The sequence below is a fragment of the Theropithecus gelada genome, chromosome 19 (genome assembly GCF_003255815.1).
Source record: "Theropithecus gelada isolate Dixy chromosome 19, Tgel_1.0, whole genome shotgun sequence".
Taxonomy (NCBI): Eukaryota; Metazoa; Chordata; class Mammalia; order Primates; family Cercopithecidae; genus Theropithecus; species Theropithecus gelada.
This window is the reverse complement of record NC_037687.1, coordinates 5,689,891-5,716,891: the sequence shown is the minus strand read 5'-3', so window position 1 is coordinate 5,716,891 and position 27,001 is coordinate 5,689,891. Positions and strand designations below refer to the sequence as shown.

Genomic DNA, 27,001 nt, shown 5'->3' with positions numbered 1-27,001 from the left:
GTCTCAAAAAAAGAAAAAGAAAAAGAAATGTTAAATACAAAGCCTCCTGAAACTCTGTAAAAGCAGCCTCAGAGGTGTCTGACTGGCGTTTTTCTGGGATGCGCCCTAAAGCTGGCAGAATAAACCTCCATGATGGAGACTCTTGTCACCATCACTTATTTCAGTTGTCACTATCTACCCGGCCCTAAGTATCCTGCAAGCCAGGAAGCTGGCGAGGACGCAGAGAGATCCACTGAGTGATTATGGGCTTGTGGTCCACTTGGAACATGGAAGAGGAAAAAAAAATCAAGCGGTGGAGGGGTCGCTCCTTCCCCTCCCTTTATCCAGGCTGTACCCGGCCCCTCTGGAGGTGGCCACTGGGCAGCAGCCCCACCCTGGGCCCCTGGGCTCACCTGCATTATGGGAAAACAACAGGCTCTTCTCAAACCACAGGAGCAGGATGCCTTTCTGGCCGGGGGCGATGACGATGTCGAGAGTCCCGTTATAGTCAAAAGACAGCCCCAAACTCCGGTTGAGGGGGTGGTCTGAGTACTTGAACATGCCCTGGGAGAAAAAGACAGCTTTCAGCCTCTCCCCAGACCCTACTGTGGAGTCCCACTGAGTCCTAATGAGGGAAGAGGAGTCCGGCTAGCCGGTGCAGGGGACAGCAAAGAAAGCAAAGAAGCCACAGATCTGCCTTTCTTTTTTAATTTTTATTAAATACAACTTTATTATTTTGATAGGGTTACATTTCAGTTTTTTTTTTGTTTTTTTTTTTTTTTTTTTTTTTTTTTTTGAGACGGAGTCTCGCTCTGTCGCTCTGTCGCCCAGACTGGAGTGCAGTGGCACGATCTGGGCTCACTGCAAGCTCCGCCTCCCGGGTTCACGCCATTCTCCTGCCTCAGCCTCCCGAGTAGCTGGGACTACAGGCGCCCGCCACCTTGCCCGGCTAGTTTTTTGTATTCTTTTGAGTAGAGACAGGGTTTCACCGTGTCAGCCAGGATGGTCTCGATCTCCTGACCTCGTGATCTGCCCGCCTCGGCCTCCCAAAGTGCTGGGATTACAGGCTTGAGCCACCGCGCCCGGCCACATTTCAGTTTAACCATTGAAAATTTAGCGATGAATAGAGAATTACTCTAAGTGTCAAATGCTCAATGCATTTTGAAGATTTATTTTATTTTATTTTATTTTATTTTATTTTATTTTATTTTATTTTTGAGATGGAATTTGGCTCTGTTGCCCAGGCTGGAGTGCACTGGCACGATCTCGGCTCACTGCCACCTCCATCTCCCAGGTTCAAGTGATTCTTCTGCCTCAGCCTCCCAAGTAGCTGTGATTACAGGCGCCTGCCACCATGCCGGGCTAATTTTTTTGTGTTTTTAGTAGAGATGGGGTTTCACCATGTTGGCCAGGCTGGTTTCAAACTCCTGACCTCAAATGATCTGCCCGCCTCAGACTTCCAAAGTGCTAAGATTACAGGCATGAGCCACTGCACCTGGCCTCATTTTGAAGATTTAGTACAGAAAAATGTAAGCTATCTCATCCATGACTTGTTTATATTGATTACATACGGAAATGGTACTATTGGGCCAGGTGCAGTGGCTCACACCTGTAATCCCAGCACTGTGGGAGGCCAAGGTGGGGCGTGGGGTGTGGGGGGGTCACTTGAGGTCAGGAATTCGAGACCAGCCTGGCCAACATGTGAAACCCTGTCACTACTAAAAATACCAAAAATTGGCTGGGCGGGTGGCTGACGCCTGTAATCCCAGCACTTTGGGAGGCCAAGGCAGGTGGATCACGAGGTCAGGAGATCGAGACCATCCTGGCTAACATGGTGAAACCCCGTCTCTATAAAAATATACAAAATTAGCCGGGCATGGTGGTGGGCGCCTGTAGTCCCAGCTACTCGGGAGGCTGAGGCAGGAGAATGGCATGAACCCCGGAGGCGGAGCTTGCAGTGAGCCTAGATCGTGCCACTGCACTCCAGCCTGGGGGACAGAGCGAGACTCCATCTCAAAAAAAAAAAAAAAAAATTACCTGGCCATGGTGGCGGGCGCCTGTAATCCCAGCTATACGGGAGGCTGAAACACAAGAATCACTTGAGCCTGGGAGGCGGAGGCTGCGGTGAGCCCAGATGACACCACTGCACTCCAGCCTGGGTGACACGGTGAGAATCAGTCTCACATAAATAAAAAAAGAAATGATACTATTTTAAAATGGTTAAAAATATATTATTGGCTGGGCATGGTGGCTCACGCCTGTAATCCCAGCACTTTGGGAGGCCGAGGCGGGCGGATCACGAGGTCAGGACATCGAGACCATCCTGGCTAACACAGTGAAACCCCGTCTCTACTAAAAATACAAAAAAAATTAGCCGGGCGTGGTGGCGGGCGCCTGTAGTCCCAGCTACTTGGGAGGCTGAGGCAGGAGAATGGCGTGAACCTGGGAGGCGGAGCTTACAGTGAGCTGAGATCGTGCCACTGCACTCCAGCCTGGGCAACAGAGCCAGACTCCGTCTCAAAAAATAAATAAATAAAATAAAATAAAATAAATAAATAAATAAATGTTTAAGAATGTGTGAGTTGTAACGAAAACCTGGGCTTAGGCAAAGGTCCTCTGGGTAGTTCTTTGCCCTGCAGAGTTACTTACCTTCCCTTGATGCACTACAAGCATCCCCACCTGCGACAAAGAAAATAAGTGGAAGATTCCACCTAAAGACCCGACGATTTCTGCCTATGAAACAAACAGAAAATACTTCAGATGAATCCATCTCAATACCCACGTGTTTGTCGGTTTAACTTCAGATTATCTGATAAATTACAACAAAGGAAAGTCTTTTTTTAAAAAAAAAAAGATAATGCTCTCTCTGGAAATACAACACTTGACCAGGCGGGGTGGCTCAGGCCTGTAATCCCAGCACTTTGGGAGGCCGAGGCAGTGGATCACCTGAGGTCAGGAGTTCGAGACCAGCCTGGTAACATGATGAAACCCCATCTCTACTAAAAACGCAAAATTAGCCGGGTGTGGTGGTGGGCGCCTATAATCCCAGCTACTCGGGAGGCTGAGGCAGGAGAATCACTTGAACCCGGGAGGCAGAGTTTGCAGTGAGCTACAATTGTGCCACTGCCCTCCAGCCTGGGTGACAGAGTGAGACCTTGTCTCAAAAAAAAAAAAGAAAAGAAAAGAAAAGAAATGTGACACTTGGGTCAAAAACTTGAAAGAAGACAGCTTTGGTGTGAGTGTTTGGAGAAAATGATATGACCCAGACTGTTAGAAGAATGCCTGAGTCTTTCATTCCTGCCTGGGAGTCCTCATTTCTGATTGTTGGCTGGACAGTAAAGTGTCTAGCTGCTGACTTGGAACATGAATCAAGGTCCCCACCTAGGAATAGTGAGACAGATTTCCATAGCAGCCCAGCTGGCTACCTCCCACATCTTGCAGAGACAGAGACAGACGGAGAGAGAGAGAGAGAGGGGAAGAGAGAGACAGAAAGAGAGAGAGACAGAGAGAGAGGAAGAGAGACAGAGAGAGAGGAAGAGAGAGAGAGAGAGAGAGAGAGAGAGAGAGAGAGAGACTAAGACTGGTTTTTTTTTTTTTTTGAGATGGAGTCTCACTCTGTTGCCCAGGCTGGAGTGCCTGGCACAGTCTCAGCTCACTGCAACCTCTGTCTACCAGGTTCAAGCAATCCTCCCGGCCTCCCCCTCTCAAGTAGCTGGAACTACAGGCACCTGCCACCACATTTGGCTAATTTTTGTAGAAACAGGATTTTGCCATGTTGGCCAGGCTGGTCTCGAACTCCTCACCTCAGATGATCCACCCACCTTGTCCTCCCAAAGTGCTGGGATTACAGCCACCAGCCACAGCACGTGGCCTTGATTGTTTCTGAGACAGAGTTACATTCTTGTTGCCCAGGCTGGAGTGCAATGGCGTGACCTCGGCTCACTGCAACCTCTGCCTCCCAGGTTCAAGCCATTCTCCTGCCTCAGCCTCCCGAGTAGCTGGGATTACAGGTGCCCGTCACCACGCCCAGCTAATTTTCTGTATTTTTAGTAGAAATGAGGTTTCACCATCTTGGCCAGGCTGGTCTTGAACTCTTGACCTCGTGATCCACCTGCCTCAGCTTCCGAAAGTGCTAGGATTACAGGTGTGAGCCATTGAGCCTGGCCTCAAGATCCTTAATTTAATCCCATCCGCAAAGTTCCTTTTGCTATGTCAGGAACCATATTCACAGGTTCCACGAATTAGGATGTGGACAGCTTTGGAGATCTAATATTCTACCCGCCTTCGAGACCTTCCCTCCACCTATCCCATTAGGAATTATGAGATCCATCTGGCCCTGGAAGGGACTCTAGGTCTTGCTCCATCACTCCAGCCAGTTTCTTCTCTTTTTCTTTTTTTTTTTTTTTGCAACAGGGTCTCTCTCTGTCCCCCAGGCTAGAGTGCAGTGGCGTGATCATACCCCACTGTAGCCTCAGTCTCCCAGGCTCAAGCAATCCTCCAGCCCCCTGAGTAGCTGGGATCACAAGTACCTGCCACCATGCCCAGCTAATTTCTTTTTCAATTTTTTGTAGAAATGGGGGAGGGTCTCACTATGTTCCCCACGCTGGTCTTGAACTCCTGAGCTCAAGTGATCCTCCTTCCTCGGCCTCCCAAAATGCTGGGATTACAGGTGTGAGTCACTGTATCCAGCCATCAATATACATAATTGATAGCAATAGGGGTTGACTCTTATCGTGGCTATAGCAATGCTGAGCTCAACTATTCTCTGAGGTAACCTCTCCTCTTGAAATGTCCATGATAAAAACAATTTCACCACCACACGCACAAGCATACATGCAGGTGCACACACAGGTACACACAAACATACATGCACGCACACACGTACACACATACATGTACGCACACACACGTACACACGTGTACACACACACAAAGGCTATTTTAGTAATAATTGGGGATTTTAGTGATGCTAGGTGTTCTTTTTTGTGTTGTTTGTTCTTTTTTCTTTTTTTCTTGAGACAGAGTTTCACTCTGTCACCCAGGCTGGAGCACAGTGGCATGATCTGGGGCTCACTGCAACCTTCACCTCCTAAATTCAAGTGATTCTCCTGCCTTAGCCTCCCGAGTAGCTGGGATTACAGGCATGCGCCGCCACGCCCAGTTAATTTTTGCATTTTCAGTAGAGACGGGGTTTCACCATGTTGGCCAGGCTGGTCTTGAACTCCTGACCTCAAGTGATCTGCCCCCCTCCGCTTCCCAAAGTGCTGGGATTACAGGCTGAGCCACCTCGCCTGGACAGCAGTCATTTGATTTGAAGGCCACCTGATTTCAATGTGACCGCATCCTAGCTTAACTGATTACATCTGCAAAGACCCTACCTCCAAGTCAGTTTACTGCGATGGTTGGAATGACGGTGTCCCCTCCAAAATTCATGCTGAAATCCCCAATGTATTATAAACAGGCGTGGTCTTTGGGATGAGCATCCTTATAAAAGAGCTCTGGGTTGAAGGCAGCACAGTTTGTTGGTTCTTCTGCCTTCTGCTGTGTGAGGATGTGGCTTTTGCCCCTCCAGAGGACCCCCCAGCATAGGCGCCATCTTGGGAGCAGAGTGCAGCCCTCACCAGACAGCAACCCTGCTGGCACCTTGATCTTGGACTTCCCAACCTCCACAACCATGACAAATAAACTTCTGTTCTTTATAAATTACTCGGTCTCAGACATTTTGTTACAGCAGCAAAAATGCCAAAGACAGTTAAATTCTGCAGTTCCAGGTTGACATAAATTTTGGGGACACTGGTTCAACCCACTACAGTTTTCTCATCTGTAAAGTGAGCATGGTGATGAACTTGATGGCACGAGTCTTCAGGTGGGCATGTGGATGTGTCATAAATTAATATGTTGCCTTTACTAGGGCATTAGCTTTTTTTTTTTTTTTTTTTAAAGACAGGTCTCACTCTGTCATACAGGCTGGAGTGCAATGGCGCTATCTTGGGTCACTGCAACCTCCACATCCCAGGCTCAAACAATCCTCCTGCCTGAACCTCCCAAGTAACTGGGACTACAGGTATGCACCACCTTGCCCGGCTAATTTTTGTATTTTTGGTAGAGACAAGGTTTCACTATGTTGCCCAGGCTGGTATTTAACCTGGGCAACATAGTGCCCAACATAGTGTCCTGGACTCAAGTGATCCACCCCCTTCAGCCTCCCAAAGTGCTGGGATTATAGGTGTGAGCCACCGTACCCCTACCCAGCTGGGCACTAGAGTTTTGTTTTGTTTTGTTTGTTTTTTGGGGTTTTTTTGTTTTGTTTTGTTTTGTTTTGAAACGGAGTCTCGCTCTGTTGCCCAGGTTGGAATGCAGTGGCATGATCTCAGCTCACTGCAACCTCTGCCTCCCAGGTTCAAGCAATTCTCCTGCCTCAGCCTCCTGAGTAGCTGGGATTACAGGTGCCCGCCACCAAGCCCGGCTAGATTTTATTTCATTTCATTTCATTTCATTTCATATTTTACTTTTTTGAGATAGTGTTTCGCTCTTGTTGCCCAGGCCAGAGTGCAATGGTGCAGTCTCAGCTCACTGCAGCCTCCGCCTCCCGGATTCAAGCAATTCTCATGCCTCAGCCTCCTGAGTAGCGGGGATTATAGGCATATGCCGTCACACCTGGCCAATTTTGTATTTTTAGTATTTTTGTATTTTTAGTAGGAGGGGTTTCTCCATGTTGGTCAGGCGGGTCTTGAACTCCCAACCTCAAATGGTCCACCCACCTTGGCCTCCCGAAGTGCTCGGATTACATGTGTGAGGCACCGCACCTGGCCTGTCACTAGCTTTTTATAAGCACTACATAAACGGCATAAATGGTGCCATGATTTTGCCTGACCTAAAACTTTTTGTCTCCTTTCTAACTTCCCAGGCTCCTGAGCTGACTCCATTGACCTGGAATTTTCCCTAACCCAAGGCTGGAGAGCAGTGGTGTGATCATAGACACTGCAGCCTCAATCTCCCAGACTCCAGTGACCCTCCCACCTCAGCCTTCCAAGTAGCTAGGACTAAAACATGCCACCACACCTGGCTAATTTTTTTTTTTTTTTTTTTTGAGACAGAGTCTCGCTCTGTCGCCCAGGCTAGAGTGCAGTGGCACGATCTCGCCTCATTGCAAGCTCCACCTCCCAAGTTCACATCATTCTCCTGCCTCAGCCTCCCGAGTAGCTGGGACTACAGGTACCCGCCACCACGCCTGGCTAATTTTTTATGCATTTTTAGTAGAGACGGGGTTTCACCGTGTTAGCCAGGATGGTCTTGATCTCCCGACCTCGTGATCCGCCCGCCTTGGCCTCCCAAAGTGCTGGGATTATAGACGTGAGCCACTGCGCCCAGCCTAATTTTTTAATATTTTTAATTTTTATTTTTGTAGAGATGAGGTCTTGCCATGTTGCCCAGGCTGGTCTCAGACTCCTGGGCTCAAGCTATCCTCCCGCCTCAGCCTTCCAAAGTGCTGGGATTACAGGCATGAGCCACCACCCCTGGCCCAGCTGGACTCTTAAAAGAGGAAAAAACCCTCGTGCACCCATTGACAGCAGTTACTACAATCACAAGGTACATATATTTTTATTTTCACATTCTTACCAAATTTAACATACCTGTCCGTCATAGTGATACTTCCAAAAACTGAATCCCCCAGTGTTAGAATAATATATATAAGTCTGGGATATCTGATCTCCACGGAAATATGCAAAAACCAAATTACTGACATTCTATTAAAAAAAAAAAAGAATGAATGAATGAAAAAAAGATGCCAACAAGTAACGTTCCTGAACATTTATCCCAGACAAATGAAAACTCACATCCGCACAAAAACCTGGATGTCTGGATGTGACTATTTGTTGGGGCTGTTTCTGAGAGCCAAAAAGTGGATACACAACAGTCATGGTGGCTCACGCCTGTCATCCCAGCCCTTCGGGAGGCCGAGGCAGGTGGATCACTTGAGGCCAGGAGTTCCAGACCAGCTTGGCCAACATAATGAAACCCCATCTCTCCTAAGAAATACCAAAGTTAGGCTGGGCGTGGTGGCTCACACTTGTAATCCCAGCACTCTGGGAGGCCGAGGCGGGTGGATAACTTGACGCCAGGAGTTCAAGACCAACCTGACCAACATAATGCAATCCCATCTCTTTTTTTTTTTTTTTTGAGACGGAGTCTCGCTCTGTCACCCAGGCTGGAGTACAGTGGTGTGATCTCGGCTCACTGCAAACTCCGCCTCCCGGGTTCACGCCATTCTCCTGCCTCAGCCTCCCAAGTAGCTGGCACTACAGGTGCCTGCCACTGCACCAGGCTAATTTTTTGTATTTTTAGTAAAGACGGGGTTTCACCGTGGTCTCGATCTCCTGACCTCGTGATCCGCCCGTCTTGGCCTCCCAAAGTGCTGGGATTACAGGTGTCAGCCACCGTGCCTGGCCAACCCCATCTCTTGTAAAAAAACCAAAAAACAAAAAAACAAAGTTAGGCCGGGCATGGTAGCTCACGTCTGTAATCCCAGCACTTTGGGAGCCCAAGGTGGACCAGGAGGTCGAGAGTTCGAGACCAGACTGACCAACTAAAAATACAAAATTAGCGGGGCATGGTGGTGCATGCCTGTAACCCCAGCTACTCAGGAGGCTGAGGCAGGAGAATCCCTTGAACCCAGGAGGTGGAGGTTACGGTAAGCCAAGATTGTGCCATTGCACTCCAGCCTGGGCAACAAGAGGGAAACTCTGTTTCAAAAGAAAAAAAAATTAGCCAGGCCTAGTGGTGTGTGCCTGTAACTCCGGCTACTTGGGAGACTGAGGTGGGAGAATACCTTGAGCCCAGGAGTTCGAGACTGCAGTGAGCTATAATTGCAACACTGCACTCCAGCCTGGGGACAGAGCAAGACCTTGTCTCAAAAAAAAAAAAAAAAAAAAAAGTAGGGCCAGGCATGGTGGCTCAGGCTTGTAATCCCAGCACTTTGGGAGGCTGAGGCAGGTGGATCACTTGAGGCCAGGAGTTCGAGACCAGCCTGGCCAACATGGTGAAACTCCATCTCTACTAAAAATTAGCCGGGCGTGGTGGTGTGTACCTGTACTCCCAGCTACCCAGGAGGCTGAGCCAGGGGAATCACTGAAACCTGGGAGGCAGAGGTTGCAATGAGCTGAGATTGCACCACTGCACTCTACCCTGGGTGACAGTCATAGACTGTTTATGTTATTAGTAAGGCTTCCAGGCAACAGTAGGCTATTAGTAATTAAGTTTGTTTTTTGGTTTATTTTTGTTTTGAGACAAGTTCTGGCTCTATCGCCCCAGCTGAGTGCAGTGGCATGATCTCAGCTCACTATAACATGTGCCTCCTGGGCTCAAGCCATCCTCCCATCTCAGCTACCCGAGTAACTGGGACTATAGGTGCACACCACCATACCTATCTATTTTTTTCTTTTTCTTTCTTTTTTTTTTTTTTTTTTTTTTTTTTATTTTGAAAAGGGCTCACCACATTGCCCATGCTAGCCTCGAATTTGTGAGCTGGGATTACAGGTGCCTGCCACCACACCTGGCTAATTTTTTTGTATTTTTAGTAGAGATGGTGTTTCACTATGTTGGCCAGGCTGGTCTCGAACTACTGACCTTGCGATCTGCCTGTCTCAGCCTCCCAAAGTGCTGGGATTACAGGCATGAGCCACCGCACCTGGCCAGTAATTAAGTTTTGGGGAAGTCGAAAGTTACCTGTGGATTTTCAACGGTGTGGGGTGGAGGGTGGTACCTCTGACCTCTACATTGTTCAAAGGTCAACTATAGATGGATGTATTTACCGTGTGTCAGCCGGTGGATCTGAAAACATCCCCCAAACCTTTTCCATCTCCCAGCCGTGCTCTGAGCCCATAGGAAATGACACTGACCAAGTTCTTGAGACCCAGTCTCAAGCCTTACACTGTCCTTATTTCTTTTTCTTTCTTTCTTTTTTTGAGACGGAGTTTCACTCTTGTCACCCAGGCTGGAGTGCAATGGTGCGATCTCGGCTCACTGCAGCCTCCACCTCCCAGGCTCAAGCGATTCTCCTGCCTCAGCCTCCTGAGTAGCTGGGATTATAGGCACACGCCACCCTGCCCGGCTAATTTTTTGTATTTTTAGTAGAGACAGGGTTTTGCCATGTTGGCCAGGCTGGTTTCAAACTCCTGGCCTCAGGTGATCCACCCACCTTGACCTCCCAAAGTGCTAGGATTACTACAGGCACGAGCCACCGTGCCCACGTCTTTTTTTTTTTTTTGACAGAGTCTCGCTTGTTGCCCAGGCTGAAGTGCAGTAGCGTAATCATGGCTCACTGCAGCCTCGATCTCCTGGGCTTAAGCAACCCTCCTGCCGTAGCTGGGACTGCAGGCACATGTCACCACACCAGGCTAATTATTTTATTTTTTGTAGAGATGGGGTTTCACTATGTTGCCCAGGCTGGTCTCAAACTCCTGGGCTTCAGCAATCCTCTTGCCCCGGCCTCCCAAAGTGCTGGGATTACAGGTGTGAGCCACCACGCCCAGCCTTTATTTCTACTCATGATTATTTGTGTTCAGAGGGGAGCAAAAAAATGAACAATTATACACTTGTACTTACCACACAAAACAAACTTCCAGTATAACAACAATTATCACCAGAAACATGTGTAACTGGGTGTTTTATACCTGAAAAGAAAATATAATTTTGAAATGTTTATGATTTCCCTGAAGTTTGGAGAAAAGTTTATTTACTTATTTATTTGAGACAGAGTCTCCCTCTGTGGTCCAGGCTGTAGTGCAGTGGTGGCTTATTGCCACCTCCACCTCCCAGGTTCAAACAATTCTCCTGCCTCAACCTCCTGAGCTGGAATTACAGATGCCCACCACCACGCCTGGCTAATTTTTGCATTTTTAGTAGAGACGGGGTTTCGCCATGTTGGCCAGGCTGGTCTCAAACTCCTGACTTTGAGTGATCCACCCGCCTCAGCCTCCCAAAGTACTGGGATTACAGGCATAAGACACCGCATCCAGCCTGGAGAAAAGTTCAGAATAGGGTTTCTCAACCTCAACACTACCGAAATTTGGGAACAGATGGTTCTCGCTTGTGAGGAGTTTCATATGCATTGTAGGATGCTTTTTAGCATCTATATATCTACGCACTTAATGCCAGTAGCACCTTCCTCTAGTCTTGACGCCAAAAACGTCATTGCCAAGTGTCCTCTGGGAGACAGAACTGTCCCCAGTTGGCCGGACTCGGTGGTTCACACCTGTAATCCTAGCACTTTGGGAGGCAGAGGTAGGTGGATCTCCTGAGGTCGGGAGTTCAAGACCAGTCTGGCCAACATGGAGAAACCCCGTCTCTATTAAAAATACAAAATTAGGCCAGGTGCGGTGGCTCACGCCTGTAATCCCAGCACTTTGGGAGGCCGAGGCAGGCAGATCACGAGGTCAGGAGATCGAGACCATCCTGGCTAACACAGTGAAACTAAAATACAAAAATTAGCCGGGCGTGGTGGCGGGCGCCTATAGTCCTAGTTACTTGGGAGGCTGAGGCAGGAGAATGGCGTGAACCCGGGACGCGGAGTTTGCAGTGAGCTGAGATCGTGCCACTGCACTCCATCCAGTCTGGGCTACACAGCGAGACTTCATCTCAAAAAAAAAACAACAAAAAAACACAAATTAGCCAGGCACAGTGGCTCACGCCAATTATCCCGGCACTTTGGGAGGCCAAGGCGAGGGGGTCATGAGGTCAGTAGATCGAGATCATCCTGGCCAACATGGTGGAACCCGATCTCTACTAAAAACATACAAAAATTAGCTGACATGGTGGCACATGCCCGTAGTCCCATCTACTAGGGAGGCTGAGGCAGGAGGATCGCTTGAACCCGGAAGGTGAAAGTTGCAGTGAACTGAGATTGTGCCACTGCACTCCAGCCTAGCGACAGAGCGAGACTCTGTCAAAAAAAAAAAAAAAAAAAAAAAAATTGGCCGGACGTGATGGCACATGCCTGTAATCCCAGCTACTCGGGAGAGGGGGTGAGGCAGGAGAATTGCTTGAACCCGGGAGGCGGAGGTTGCGATGAGCCGAGATTGATCGATCGCACTCCAGCCTGGGCAACAACAGTGAAACTCTGTCTCAAAACAAACAAACAAACAAACAAAAAGTTAGCCAGGCATGGTGGTGGGTGCCTGTGACCTCAGCTACTCAGGAAGCTGAGGCAGGAGAATCGCTTGAACTCAGGAGGCGGAGGTTTCAGTGAGCCGAGATTGGGTCACTGTACTCCAGCCCGGGGGACCGAGTGAGACTCCATCTCCAAAAAAAGAAAAAGAAAAAGAAATTTTTTTGTAAAGATGGCATTCTGCTCTGTTGCCTAGGGTGGACTTGAACTCCTGGGCTCAAGCGATCCTCTTCTTTTCTAAAGCTAATATTTGCCTCATCTTCACTTTTCACATCTTCTTTCCTCCCGCATCAGGGTCCTCGTCTTTCTCCCTCTTCACAAAGCTCACCTTCTCTACCGTCCCCTACCCCTCATGTGAAGGGTGTGCGAGGGACAATGCTCATCACCCAGCTCGGTTACCAGACATCTACTGGTCATCCTCAGCTTTCCCTGGCCCTCCCACACCAATCCATCACCAAGAGCCGCTGATGTCTCTCGAATTTTTTTTTTTTTTTTTTGAGACGGAGTCTCGCTGTGTCGCCCAGGCTGGAGTGCAGTGGCCGGATCTCAGCTCATTGCAAGCTCCGCCTCCCGGGTTTTTACGCCATTCTCCTGCCTCAGCCTCCCGAGTAGCTGGGACTACAGGCGCCCGCCACCTCGCCCGGCTAGTTTTTTGTATTTTTTAGTAGAGACGGGGTTTCACCGTGTTAGCCAGGATGGTCTCGAACTCCTGACCTCGTGATCCGCCCGTCTCGGCCTCCCAAAGTGCTGGGATTACAGGCTTGAGCCACCGCGCCCGGCCGAATTTTTTTTTTTTTAGACAGAGTCTCACTCTGTCATCCAGGCTGGATGGAGTGCAGTGGCCCATTCTCAGCTCACTGCAACCTCCACCTCCTTGGCTCAAGGGATCTTCCTGCCTCGGCCTCCAGAGGAAGCTGGGATTACAGGCACACACCACCATGCCCAGCTAATTTTTGTATTTTTAGTAGAGACCGGGTTTCGCCATGTTGGTCGGGCTGGTCTTGAACTCCTGACCTCAGCGATCCGCCTGCCGCAGACTCCCAAATTACTGGGATCACAGGCGTGAGCTACCACACCTGGCCAATGCCTCTTGTTGGTTTCAATCAGTCCAAGCACCTTTTGTGGCTTATGACTACAATGCACGATGGGAACACTAGGTTCCCCATCTATGGATGGGGCCCCAGGCCAATTTTGATTTTGATTGGAAAGGACAAAGTTATGTCCTGAGGCTGACATCCGAGTAGGAGCATCACTTATACTTCCAACACTAATACCCTCTTGTCTCATGTTGGCTACACTCAAACAAAATTTAAAAATACAAAATGTACATACCTAAAGACAAGTTCCAAGAATTGCTTTCATAATCATAAGTATAGACTTTATGATTCACTACTAACAGCAAAAATGAACCAGTAAAATGTGCTGATGTCACTTCTGGAACGCCGACCTGAAAGTTTTCATAGGAATGATATCAATGAGACCATCTTTTCAAACACTGATTCAGAAATCCAGACTTCTAGACATGCATTGAAAAAAAAAAAATTATAGACAGGCGCGGTGGCTCTTGCATGTAATCCCAGCACTTTGGGAGGCCAAGGCAGGTAGATCACCTGAGGTAAGGAGTTCGAGACCAGCCTAGCCAACAGAGTGAAACCCTGTCTCCACTAAAAATACAAAAATTAGCCAGGTGTGGCATCAGGTGCCTGTAATCCTAGCTACTCCAGAGGCTAAGGCAGGAGAATCGCTTGATCCCAAGAGGCAGAGGTTGCAGTGAGCCGAGATCGGCTCACTCCAGCCTGGTGACAAGAGCAAAACTCCGAGAAAGAAAGAAAGAGAGAAAGAGAGAAAGAGAGAAAGAGAGAGAGAGAGAGAGAGAGAGAAAGAGAGAGAGAGAGAAAGAGAGAGAGAGAGAAAGAGAGAGAGAGAGAGAGAGACAGAGAGAAAGAGAGAAAGAGAGAAAGAAAGAGAGAGAGAGAGAGAGAGAGAGAAGAAAGGAGGCGAGGTGCGGTGGCTCACCCCTGTAATCCCAGCATTTTGGGCGGCCAAAGCAGGTGAATCAGCAGAGGTCAGGATTTCAAGACCAGCCTGGCCAACATGGTAAAACCCTGTCTTCACTAAAAATACAAAAATTAGCTGAGTATGGTGGCAGGTGCCTGTAGTCCCAGCTACTCGGGAGGCTGAGGCAGGAGAATCGCTTGATCCCGGGAGGCGGAGGTTGCAGTGAGCCAAGATCACACCATTGCACTACAGCTTGGGCAACAAGAGCGAAACTCCATCTTGAAAACAAAAAGAAAAAGAAAGAAAAGAAAAAAACATTTATGGCCGGGCGTGGTAGTTCACGCCTGTAATCTCAACACTTTGGGAAGCCAAGGCAGGCGGATCACTCAAGGTTGAGTTCAATACTAGCCAGCCAACATGACAAAACCCCGTCTCTACTAAAAATACAAAAAAATTAGCCAGGTGTGGTGGTACATGCCTGTAATCCCAGCTACTCGGGAGGCTGAGGCATGAGAATCGCTTGAACCTAGGAGGCAGATGTGGCAGTGAGCCAAGATCGCACCACTGCACTCCGGCCTAGGTGACAGAGGCTTGGTCTCAAAAAGCAAAAACAAAACAAAACAAAAACAACACAAAAAAACCACACCATTTTCCATCCTGGCTGACATGGTGAAACCCCGTCTCTATTAAAAATACAAAAAGTTAGCCGGGTGAAACCCCGTCTCTACTGAAAATACAAAAAGTGGTGGCGGTACCTGTAGTCCCAGGTGCTCGGGAGGCTGAGGCAGGAGAATGGCGTGAACCCAGGAGGTGGAGGTTGCAGTGAACTGAGATCGCGCCACTGCACTCCAGCCTGGGCCACAGAGCGAGACTCCATCTCAAACAAAACAAAACAAAAACACCACTTATGCCAGCAATAGTTGGTTGGTTCTCAGATACTGGGAACTGTGTATCTTGGGGCCAGCTAGAACCCAGTTGAAGCTGGTCTTGGATGCCCTCAGATGCCTCAATTCATTCCATCTCCTCTTCCTTTATAAAAATCTTCCCTGAAGCTGGGCGTGGTGGCTCATGCCTGTAATCCTAGCACCCTGGGAGAACAAGGCAGATCACCTGAGGTCAGGAGTTTGAGACCAGCCTGGCCAACATAGTGAAACTCCGTCTCTACTAAAAAATACAAAAATTAGCCGGCCGTGGTGGCTAATTTTTGGGGTAATTCCAGCTACTCGGGAGGCTGAGGCAGGAGAATTGCTTGAACCCAGGAGACAGAGGTTGCAATGAGCTGAGATCGCGCCACTGCACTCCAGCTTGGGTGACAGAGGGAGACTCCATCTCAAAAAACAAAAACCACAAAATCAAACAAACACACAAACAAAACAAAACCTTCTTGGAGGACAAAGCCTAAAGTATAAATGATGAATGACTAGCGTTAACTGTTAAGTGTTGCTTTTAGGAGAAATATTGGTATGTCGATAATTGACAAACCTTTATTTTTATTTATTGATTTTGAGACAGAGTCTCGCTCTGCCACTCAAGCTGGAGTGCAGTGACACAATCATAGCTCACTGCAACCTCCAGCTCCTGGCTCAAGCAATCTTCCCAACTCAACCTCCTGAGTTGCAGGAACAGCAGACATGCACCACCACTCCAGCATACTCGGCCAATTTTTAAAAATTTCTTATAGACTTGGAGTTTCGTCATGTTGCCCTGGCTAGTCTTGAACTCCTGGGCTCAAGCAATCTGCCCACCTCAGCCTCTCAAAGTGCTGGGGTTACAGGCTTGAACCACCACGTCCAGCCCAAAACTTTATTTAGCATAGGTGTCGATGGTATAATTTCTCAAACATTCACTAAGGGTGTGGTTTTCCTGCTTTGATTTAGGACAATTTGGGGGGCTCTTACTTTTTTTCCGTAGAGACAGGGGTCTCCTTATGTTGCCCAAGCTGGTCTTGAACTCCTGGACTCAAATGATCCTCCTGTCTTGGCCAATCAATGTATGGGGATTACAGGCATGAGCCACTGTGCCTGACTGAGGGAAGTCTTGAAATTACTGCATGTAAAGTAAGATACCATCCCACCTATCTATTTTTTTTTTTTTTTTTGAGACGGAGTCTCGCTCTGTCGCCCAAGCTGGAGTGCAGTGGCCGGATCTCAGCTCACTGCAAGCTCCGCCTCCCGGGTTCACGCCATTCTCCGGCCTCAGCCTCCCGAGTAGCTGGGACTACAGGCGTCCGCCACCTCGCCCGGCTAGTTTTTTTTTTTTTTTGTATTTCTTAGTAGAGACGGGGTTTCACCGTGTTAGCCAGGATGGTCTCGATCTCCTGACCTCGTGATCCACCCGTCTCGGCCTCCCAAAGTGCTGGGATTACAGGCTTGAGCCACCGCGCCCGGCCTCTATTTTTTATTTATTTATTTTATTATTGTTATTTTTTAAGACAGAGTCTCCCTCTGTCGCTCAGGCTGGAATGCAGTGTCTCAATCTCGGGCCACTACAACCTCCACCTCCTGGGTTTGAGCGATTCTCCTGCCTCAGCCTCCCAAGTCGCTGGGACTACAGGCCTGTGCCACCATGCCCAGCTAATTTTTGTATTTTTAGTAGAGACGGGGTTTCACCATGCTGGCCAGGATGGTCTCAATCTCTTGACCTCGTGATCTGCCCGCCTCAGCCTCTCAAAGTGCTGGGATTACGGGCATGAGCCACTGTACCTGACCAAGGGAAGTCTTGAAATTACTGCCTGTAAAGTAAGATACCATCCCACCTATCTATTTATAATATCACCAATGTAAGGAAGACCACCTACATCGACTCTTTTTTCTTTTCCAGGAATAAAAAGTCTATTTTGGTAGTAGAGGCAGAATAAAACCAGCCCTTCTTTTTTTTTTTTGAGACAAGAATTTCACTGTTTTTGCCCAGGCTGGAGTGCAATGGCACGATCTCGGCTCACCGCAACCTCCGCCTGCCCAGTTCAAGCGATTCTCCTGCCTCAGCCTCCCGAGTAGCTGGGATTACAGGCATGTGCCACCACCCCGGCTAATTTTGTATTTTTAGTAGAGACGGGGTTTCTCCATGTCGGTCAGGCTGGTCTTGAACTCCCGACCTCAGGTGATCCACCTGCCTCGGCCTCCCAAAGTGCTGGGATTACAGGCGTGAGCCACCACGCCCGGCAACCAGCCCTCTTTAGGCTTAGAAATTGCCCTTAACGTCTTTAACAGGAACATTGTAAAATAAACCTCTAAACTAACAAGAACAGACTACTCTGATATTTCTGATCTGTATTTTCCCCTGAGTATTACTTATACTAGCATCCTTCAGATCGTTCCGTAAAATAACTACCTGCATTGATGTAGGGATGGTAAATGGAAGGAGACTAGTCTCAAAGTTATCTGTTGTGAAAAAAACTTGTTTTCTGAAATAAATAATGAATGAGTTAAATTAGGATAATGTCACGCAAGGAAAGAAAAAAGACAATAGAAGTACTCTAAAATGTTTCCACTCAAACAAAATTTGTATTGTAACCAGGAGTCATTTAGATATAATTTGCTTATTTTGCATAAATAAACCTCTGTTGTCCAGGTATTTGACTTCCAGAAATAATAGAAATAATAGTTTAAATGTGTGAACACATCAAACATAAAACTATATAAAATGTACATTGAGTGACAGGATGGACTTTGGTTTTATAATTTATATGGCTCTAATTCCACTAAAGTAAATAGTTTTAGATCAGGAATGTATATATAAGAAAGAAACAATTTGTTCCTTCATATAGGAAACTTTTAAATAGGAAAACAACCATGAACATGGTATATCATTTCATTATCCAGATCTCTTCCCCCAACTCCCCAATAAATTTTATGGTTTTCAACAGATAAGAATTACTGAGTTGGCCAGGTGCGGTGGCTTATGCCTGTAATCCTAGCACTTTGGAAGCCAAGGCAGGCAGATCATCTGAGGTTAGAGGAGTTCGAGATCAGCCTGGCCAACATGCTGAAACCCCATCTCTACTAAAAACACACACAAAAATTAGCCAGGTGTGGTGGTGCACACCTGTAATCCCAGCTACTCAGGAGGCTGAGGCAGGAGAATTGCTTGAACCTGGGAGGCAGGGGTTGCAGTGAGCCAAGATCATGCCACTGCACTCTGGCCTGGGCGACAAGAGCAAAACCCTGTCTCAAAAAAAAAAAAAAAAAGAAAAAGAATTACTGAGTTAATTCCTATTCCTTTTAAAGTCTTTGTTGCCCTCATGAATGGTATTTTTCATAATAGCCTTTGAAAAAAAAAAAGAGAGGCCAGGCCCGGTGGCTCAAGCCTGTAATCCCAGCACTTTGGGAGGCCAAGACAGGCGGATCACGAAGTCAGGAGATCAAGACCATCCTGGCTAACACGGTGAAACCCCGTCTCTACTAAAAAAATACAAAAAACTAGCCGGGCAAGGTGGCGGGCGTCTGTCGTCCCAGCTACTCAGGTGGCTGAGGCAGGAGAATGGCGTGAACCCAGGAGGCGGAGCTTGCAGTGAGCTGAGATCCTACCACTGCACTCCAGCCTGGGTGACAGAGTGAGACTCCGTCTCAAAAAAAAAAAAAAAAAAAAAAAAAAAGAGAGAAAGAGAGAGAGAGAGAGGGATGGCTGGGTGCAGTGGCTCATGCCTGTTAATTCCAGCACTTTGGGAGGCCCAGGTGGGTGAATCACCTGAGGTCAGGAGTTTGAGACCAGCCTGGCCGGCATGGTAAAAACCCTGTCTTTACTAAAAATACAAAAATTAGCCGGGCGTGGTGGTACACACCTGTAGTCCCAGCTACTTAGGAGGCTGAGGCAGGAGAATCGCTGGAAACCAGGAGGTGGAGGTTGCAGTGAGCCGACATTGCGCTACTGCACTGCAGCCTGGGCAACAAAACAAGATTCCATCTCGGGAAAAAAAAAAAAAAACGAAAAAAAGAGAGAGAGAGAGATGGGTCTTACTATGTTATCCAGGCTGGTTTTGAACTTGTGGGCTCAAGGAATCCTCCTGCCTCAGCCTCCCAGCCATAATTACGTTTTATTATTGTAATTATAAAATTATATATATAATTATATTTATATATATAATTATATGATTTGTAAAAGAGCTGCTGATGACAGAGACGGTCTCTGTCCTCCAGACGGCATACAATGGTGTGTTCATGGCTTACTGCACCCTTGAACTCCTGTGCTCAAGTAAACCTCCTACCTCGGCCTCCCAAGTAGCTGGGACTACAGGTGCACACTGCCAACCCCAGATAATTTTCTTTTTCTTTCTTTTTTTTTTTTGAGACAGAGTCTCACTCTGTCGCCAGGCTGGAGCGCAGTAGTGCGATCTCAGCTCACTGCAACCTCCAACTCCCAGGTTCAAGTGATTCTCCTGCCTCAGCCTCTCAAGTAGCTGGGACTATGGGCGGGTGCCACCACGCCCAGCTAATTTTTGTATTTTTAGTAGAGAAGATGTTTCGCCATATTGGTCAGGCTGGTCTCGATCTCTTGACCTCGTGATCCCCGCACTTCGGCCTCCCAAAGTGGTGGGATTACAGAGGTGAGCCACCGTGCCCAGCCCACCCCAGCTAATTTTCTGTATTTATTTATTTATTTTTTTTGGTAGACACTGGGATCTTGCTACATTCCCAGGCTGGTCTTGAATCCCTAGCTTCCAGCGATCCTCCAGTGATCCTCCTGCCTTGGCCTCCCAAAGTGCTGGTACTATAGGCATGAGTCACTGCACCTGGCCTCCGGTCCCCTTTTTGATGCTGCCAGACTAATGTCTTGAATACAAACAGGAGTCATGCAGCCCCACATCCTCCACTGCCCTCAGGGTGAGGGTGAGCATCTTGGCATGGTGGACATACCTGGTTTCCTAACCTGCTACCCTTACGAACTCACGTGCATGCTGGGCATGGTGTTTTCATTCCTTTGAATGTTCTGCTCTAAGCCCATACACATCTGGCTGCTCCCACCATCCTAGTGAGCTCCTATTCATCCTTCAAAACCCAGTTTTGTCATCGACTCCCCAGTGGAAATTTCCTAGGCATTTTTTCCTGAGGCATCCTAACAGTGCTTGTACCAAGCATCTTTGACAGGTGGTACCACACTATACTGCAGTTCTTTTATTTCCTGGCTGATCTCTTCATCTCCCTTCCTCCAATTCCAGCCTCTGACTATGGACTCCCTACAGGCCAGCACCTAGCAACACATGGCAGAGCCGTCTTCTTTAATGTTTGTTGAATGAATGAATGAGGACAAATCTAAAGATTTAATTTAAAAGGAAGGTAACGGTACATAAAATTGCCGCTTACCCTAGATACAGTGCTATATTTTTCTTGCAAGGATGTTTAATCAAGCGTGTTGTTGTAGATCGAAAATACAAGTGGTCCTAGAGAGATAATCACAAAATCTTAATAATATCAATAACCATAAACGGCTGGTAGAAATAATTTTTAATACACACCATTATCAACATAAAGGGTGAAATCTGAATTAGGTAGGTGGATTGTACCAATGTCATTTTCCTGCTTTGACCTTGTACTATGATCATGTCAGATGTGACTGCTGGGGGAAGCTGGCAGAAGGGTTTGGGACCTCCCTGTACTGTTTTTGCAACTTGCTGCAAATATGTAATTATGTCCAAATAAACAGTTTTTTTTAAATTCACAGGGTGGGCCAGGTGCGGTGGCTCATATCTGTAATCCCAATACTTTGGGAGGCTGAGGTAGGAGGATTCCTTGAGGCCAGGAGTTTGAGACCAGCCTGAGCAGCTTAACAAGACCACATCTCTATAAAAAATATAAAAATTAGCTGGGCATGGTAGTGCATGCCTGTAGTCCCAACTACTGGGGAGCCTGAGGCAGGAGGATGGCTTGAGCCCAGTTGTAGGCTGCAGTGAGCTATGATCTCAGCACTGCACTACAGCCTAGGCAACAAAGAGAGACCTGTCTCTAAAAGAAATGATAATTTAAAAATTTAAAAATTTCAGGCCAACTGCAGGGGCTCACCCCTGTAATCCCAGCACTTTGGGGGACCGAGGCAGGTGGATCACGAGGTCAGAAGTTTGAGACCAGCAGGGCCAACAGGGTGAAACCCCATCTCTACTAAAAATACAAAAATTAGATGGGTGTGGTGGTGCACGCCTGTAATCCCAGCTACTTGGGAGGCTGAAGCAGGAGAATCGCTTGAACCCGGAAGGTGAAGGTTGCAGTGAGCCGAGATTGCGCCACTGCACTCCAGCCTGGGCGACAGAGCAAAACTCCGTCTCAGAAAAAAATAAAAATAATTAATTAATTAACAGGATAATTATTCATATCACATCTCATACTTATACATGTTACTATTTGTTTACAGATGATTAGTTATTTGAAAGGCCAGAGAATGATAAATATTAACATGTTAGAAACCAGTCACTTGAAGATTGTTTCAAAATGCTGACACCATTTGTGAAATTATGCAGTTTTTTTTTTTCTTTTTTTTTCTTTTTTTTTCTGAGACAGTCTTGCTCTGTCACTCCAGGCTGGAGTGCAGTGGCGCAATCTTGGTTCACTGCAACCTCTGCCTCCTGGGTTCAAGCAACTGTCCTGATTCAGCCTCCCGAGTAGCTGGGATTACAGGCGCCCACCACCACGCCTGGCTAATTTCTGTATTTCTAGTAGACACGGGGTTTCACCATATTGGCCAGGCTGGTCCTGAACTCCTGACCTCAGGAATCCACCCGCCTCGGCCTCCTAAAGTGCTGGGATTACAGGCATAAGCCACCTCACCTGGCCGAAATTATGCAATTTTGTCAATAGGAAACGAATTTGAACTGACAGAATATTTTTTCTTCATGCATTTTAAGCATGAAGTAAACTGACATTTCCTGTGACACTATATGAGGTAAACAAAGTAACAGGGTTTGCTTCTACTGTTACTCTGCATTTTAAAATCTCCTATCAAGGCTGGGCACAGTGGCGAACGTCTGTAATCCCAGCACTTTGGGAGGCTGAGGCAGGTAGGTTACTGAAGTCCAGGAGCTCGAGATCAGCTTGGAAAACATGGCAAAACCTTGTCTACAAAAATACAAAAGTTAGCTGGGCGTGGTGGCACACACCTGTAATTCCAGCTACTAGGGAGGTTGAGGCATAAGAATCGCTTGAGCCAGGGAGGCAGAGGTCATGGTGAGCCGAGATGGCGCCACTGCACTCCAACCTGGGCAACAGAGCAAGACCCTGTCTCAAAACATGAAATCTCCTGAGAGAGAAGTAAACAGAACACTCGATAAAAACTCAAGACCATCTTAGTTCTATTCCCACTTCTTCCTCTTGGTGCTGTTCGGATGACTTCATCTCTCTAAACTTGTTTCTCGTGAAATGGGGAAGATTAATCCCTACTTCAAAGGGGAATGAATTGTAAAGACTGAGTGGGCCGGGCGCGGTGGCTCAAGCCTGTAATCCCAGCACTTTGGGAGGCCGAGGCGGGCAGATCACAAGGTCAGGAGATCGAGACCATCCTGGCTAACCCGGTGAAACCCCGTCTCTACTAAAAAATACAAAAAACCAGCCGGGTGAGGTGGCGGGCGCCTGTAGTCCCAGCTACTCGGGAGGCTGAGGCAGGAGAATGGCGTAAACCCGGGAGGCGGAGCTTGCAGTGAGCTGAGATCGGGCCACTGCACTCCAGCCTGGGCGACAGAGCAAGACTCCATCTCAAAAGAAAAAAAAAAAAAAAAAGACTGAGTAATGAGGTCGGGCGCGGTGGCTCAAGCCTGTAATCCCAGCACTTTGGGAGGCCGAGGCGGGTAGATCACAAGGTCAGGAGATCAAGACCACCCTGGCTAACATGGTGAAACCCCGTCTCTACTAAAAATACAAAAAAAAAAAAAAACTAGCCGGGCGTGGTGGCGGGCGCCTGTAGTCCCAGCTACTCGGGAGGCTGAGGCAGGAGAATGGTGTAAACCCGGGAGGCGGAGCTTGCAGTGAGCCGAGATCGCGCCACTGCACTCCAGCTTGGGCGACACAGTGAAACTCCCTCTCAAAAAAAAAAAAAAAAAAAAAGACTGAGTAATGATCTTAAATGCCTGACAACACTGGCACCCAAGAAATACAAGGAAGTGTTACCTCTGGTCTTGTAATTAGATAAAAGTGAAGGATGAATTTAAGTGTGGAACCACATACCCCTTGAACGTCCTGCGTGACATTAAACACTTTTCCTGTCCTCACTGTGCGAGCACTAGAAGGTGACAAGAAAGACCATCTGTCAATTTTTATTGAATATTCAGCATGACTCCTCCTACTCAGCCACCTCAGGGTTAACCCTAAAGTATCTGTTCTTTTTTTTTTTTGAGACGGAGTCTCACTCTGTCGTCCAGGCTGGAGTGCAGTGGCACAATCTCGGCTCACTGCCACCTCCGCCTCCCGGATTCAAGTGATTCTCCTGCCTCAGCCTCCCGAGTAGCTGGGACTACGGGCATGCGCCACAACGCCTGGCTAATTTTTTCTATTTTTAGTAGAGTTGGGGTTTCACTGTATTAGCCAGTATGGTCTCGATCTCCTGACCTCATGATCTGCCCGCCTTGGCCTCCCGCAGTGCTGGGATTACAGGCGTGAGCCACCGCGGCCAGCTGAGAATTTCTAAAGGCTCCTTCACAGACCCCAGTTGAGGAAGATTATGAAGTCCCGCAACAAAGTATTCAGGGCTCCTTAAGAGAGTGTGTGGTGACTGGAAGGATGGTATAGTTTACAGCAGAGGTGCTCAATCTTGAATATGCATCAGAATCACTGGGGTTGCAGGGGGCGGGGAGGTGGTCTTGAAAAACTGTGGGGAAAAGAAAGATCAGACTGTGACTGTGTCTATATAGAAAGAAGTAGACATAAGATACTCCATTTTGTTCTGTATTTGAGATGCTGTTAATCTGTGACCCTACCCCCAACCTTGTCCTTGCAAGAGACATGTGCTGTGGTGACTCAAGGTTTAAAGGATTTTGGGCTGTGCAGGGTGTGCTTTGTTAAACAAGTGCCTGAAGGCAGCTTGCTGGTTAAAAGTCATCACCATTCTCTTAATCTCAAGTACCCAGGGACACGTACACTGCCAAAGGTCGCAGGGACTTCTGCCCAGGAAAGCTAGGTATTGTCCAAGGTTTCTCCCCATGTGATAGTCTGAAATATGGCCTCGTGGGAAGGGAAAGACCCGATCGTCCCCCAGCCTGATACCCGTGAAGGGTCTGTGCTGAGGAGGACCAGTACAAGAGGAAAGAAGGCCTCTTGGCGGTTGTTGGCGGTTGAGATAGAGAAAAACATCTGTCTCCTGCCCGTCCCTGGGCAATGGAACATCTCAGTGTAAAACCCGATTGTATGTTCTGTTTACTGAGAAAGGAGAAAAACCGCCTTAGGGCGAAAAGTGGGACTTGCTAGCAATGCTGCTCTTTATGCACTAAAAAGGTTTATGAAGATGTTTGCATATGCATATCAAGGCACAGCACTTTTCCTTAAACTTATTCATGTCACAGAGATCTTTATTCATATGTCTTACTGCTGACCTTCTCCCTCTGATGATCCTATTATCCTGCCACGTCCCTTTTTTCTAAGATGGTAAAGATAATTATCAATAAATACTAAGGAAACTCAGAGACCGGTGCCGGTGTGGGTCCTCTGTATGCTGAGCGCCGGTCCCCTGGGCCCACTTTTTCTTTCTCTATACTTTGTCTCTGTGTCTCATTTCTTTTCTCAAGTCTCTCGTTCCACCTAACGAGAAACGCCCACAGGTGTGGAGGGGCAGGCCACCCCTTCAACAAACCACGGTTTGCTGGGTCCCACTGCCAAGTCCCCGACTCAGTAGGTCCAGGGAACTGCATTTCTAAGCAATTACAATAAATTATCAGGTGATCTTGATGCTGCTGGTCCGAGGACCATTCTTTAAGAGCCTGTGTGGGGAAATAAGAGAACTGGATATAATCCATCTTTTCAGACCTCGAGACAAATCCTATTAGTAAATTTCACTGGAAAATCTTTCTCCCCACTTACTAGCTATGTGTTGTTAGGTAAGGGTGTCTTTAATTTTCTTAATTATGCTTTTATAGCTATAAAATAAGGGTATTGGCCAGGCGCGGTGGCTCACGCCTGTAATCCCAGCACTTTGGGAGGCCAAGCTGGGCGGATCACGAGGTCAGGAGTTCGAGACCAACCTGGCCAACATGGTGGAACCCCATCTCTACTAAAAACACAAAAAATTAGCTGGAAGTGGTGGCGGGTGCCTGTAATCCCAACTACTCTGGAGGCTGAGGCAGGAGAATTGCTTGAACCTGGGAGGCGGAGGTTGCAGTGAGCCTAGATCGTGCCACTGCACTCCAGCCTGGGCAACAAGAACAAGACTCCATCTCAAAAAATAATAATAAAAAAATAAGGGTATGGCTGGGCGTGGGTGACTCACACCTGTAATCCCAACACTTTGGGAGGCTGAGGCAGGAGGTTCACAGGAACCTAGGAGTTCAAGACCAGCCTGGGCAAAACAGTGAGACCCATGCCCCCCCTTTTTTTTTTGAGACGGAGTCTCGCTCTGTCGCCCGGGCTGGAGTGCAGTGGCCGGATCTCAGCTCACTGCAAGCTCCGCCTCCCGGGTTCACGCCATTCTCCGGCCTCAGCCTCCTGAGTAGCTGGGACTACAGACGCCCGCCACCTCGCCCGGCTAGTTTTTTGTATTTCTTAATAGAGACGGGGTTTCACCATGTTAGCCAGGATGGTCTCGATCTCCTGACCTCGTGATCCGCCCGTCTCGGCCTCCCAAAGTGCTGGGATTACAGGCTTGAGCCACCGCGCCCGGCCTCCCCCCTTTTTTTCTTTGATTGAATCTCCCTCTGTTACCCAGGCTGGCGTGAGACATCGGCTCACTGCAACCACCACCTCCTGGATTCAAGCGATTTTTCTGCCTCAGCCTTCCAAGCAGTTGGAATTACAGGCACCTGCCACCAATCCCGCCTAATTTTTGTATTTTTAGTAGAGACAGGGGTTTCATCATGTTGGCCAGGCTGGTCTGGAACTCCTGACATCAAGTGAGTGATCTGCCCACCTCCGCCTCCCAAAGTGCTGGGATTACAGGTGTGAGCCACTGTGCCCAGCCAGTGAGACCCCATCTGTACAAAATAATAATAATAATAAATAAATAAGGTTAAGGAATCATTACTCTAGGAATCTTCCTGTAAACATCAAATGAGACCATACACCCTAAGAATACAGCTCACAGGTCCCTACTGAATGTGACAGTTTAGTCCAGGTGGGAGTTCCCTGAGGGCAGGAACGGAGTTTCAGCAACTGGTCCCCATGGCAGGTTGGAGTATCCACTAACCTAACATTTACTGAAATTTCAAAATGTGCTGGGTAAGGCTGGGCGCGGTGGCTCACGCCTGCAATCCCAGCACTTTGGGAGGCGGGGGTTGCAGTGAGCCGAGATCGCCCCACTGCGCTCCACCCCGGGCAATAGAGCAAAAACTCCGTCTCCAAAAAAAAGTGGGAGGGCTTAATATCGGGCTGGGAGGGTGGGGTGGAATAGGGTGAGCGAGGCGTCAAGTTCGATTCCTAAAAAGAGTAAAACGGGAACCTCAGAGAGGTTGGGGAGCAGGCCTCGGCTCCAAGATGAACCAGCACCCTCCCGACCCCCGGGAGCACCCCAGCCCCAGGAGGGCAACCCCACCGGCAGAGCGGCTGAGCTGTGACCAGCGGTCGGAGCCACATGGTCACAGCCGCCACCAGCATCAACATCAGCATCGACTTGGCCCTCCGCCGCCACCACTGCCCCTCAACTGCCACCGGGAGTCGCTGCACAGTCCGAGTATGTGCAGACTGAAGCCTGCGCATGCGCACCAATGAGTCCCGGGAGCAGGCCTGAGCGCACGGTAGC

General features: G+C 48.1%; 1 protein-coding gene across 1 annotated transcript in view; it reads right to left on the bottom strand.

The window, feature by feature from the left end:
- Positions 1–26,958, bottom strand: part of CATSPERD (cation channel sperm associated auxiliary subunit delta) — a 62,634-nt gene extending 35,676 nt beyond the window's left edge. The window contains exons 1-9 of the mRNA XM_025367511.1: positions 26,795–26,958; positions 23,287–23,341; positions 20,443–20,519; positions 17,474–17,546; positions 13,478–13,592; positions 10,585–10,652; positions 7,614–7,727; positions 2,629–2,712; positions 393–543 (exon numbers count right to left, since the gene is read on the bottom strand). Of these exons, the coding sequence (XP_025223296.1) occupies positions 393–543; positions 2,629–2,712; positions 7,614–7,727; positions 10,585–10,652; positions 13,478–13,592; positions 17,474–17,546; positions 20,443–20,519; positions 23,287–23,341; positions 26,795–26,958 (901 nt within the window). The remainder of the gene's footprint in view (positions 1–392; positions 544–2,628; positions 2,713–7,613; positions 7,728–10,584; positions 10,653–13,477; positions 13,593–17,473; positions 17,547–20,442; positions 20,520–23,286; positions 23,342–26,794) is intronic.
- Positions 26,959–27,001: the final 43 nt, after the last annotated feature.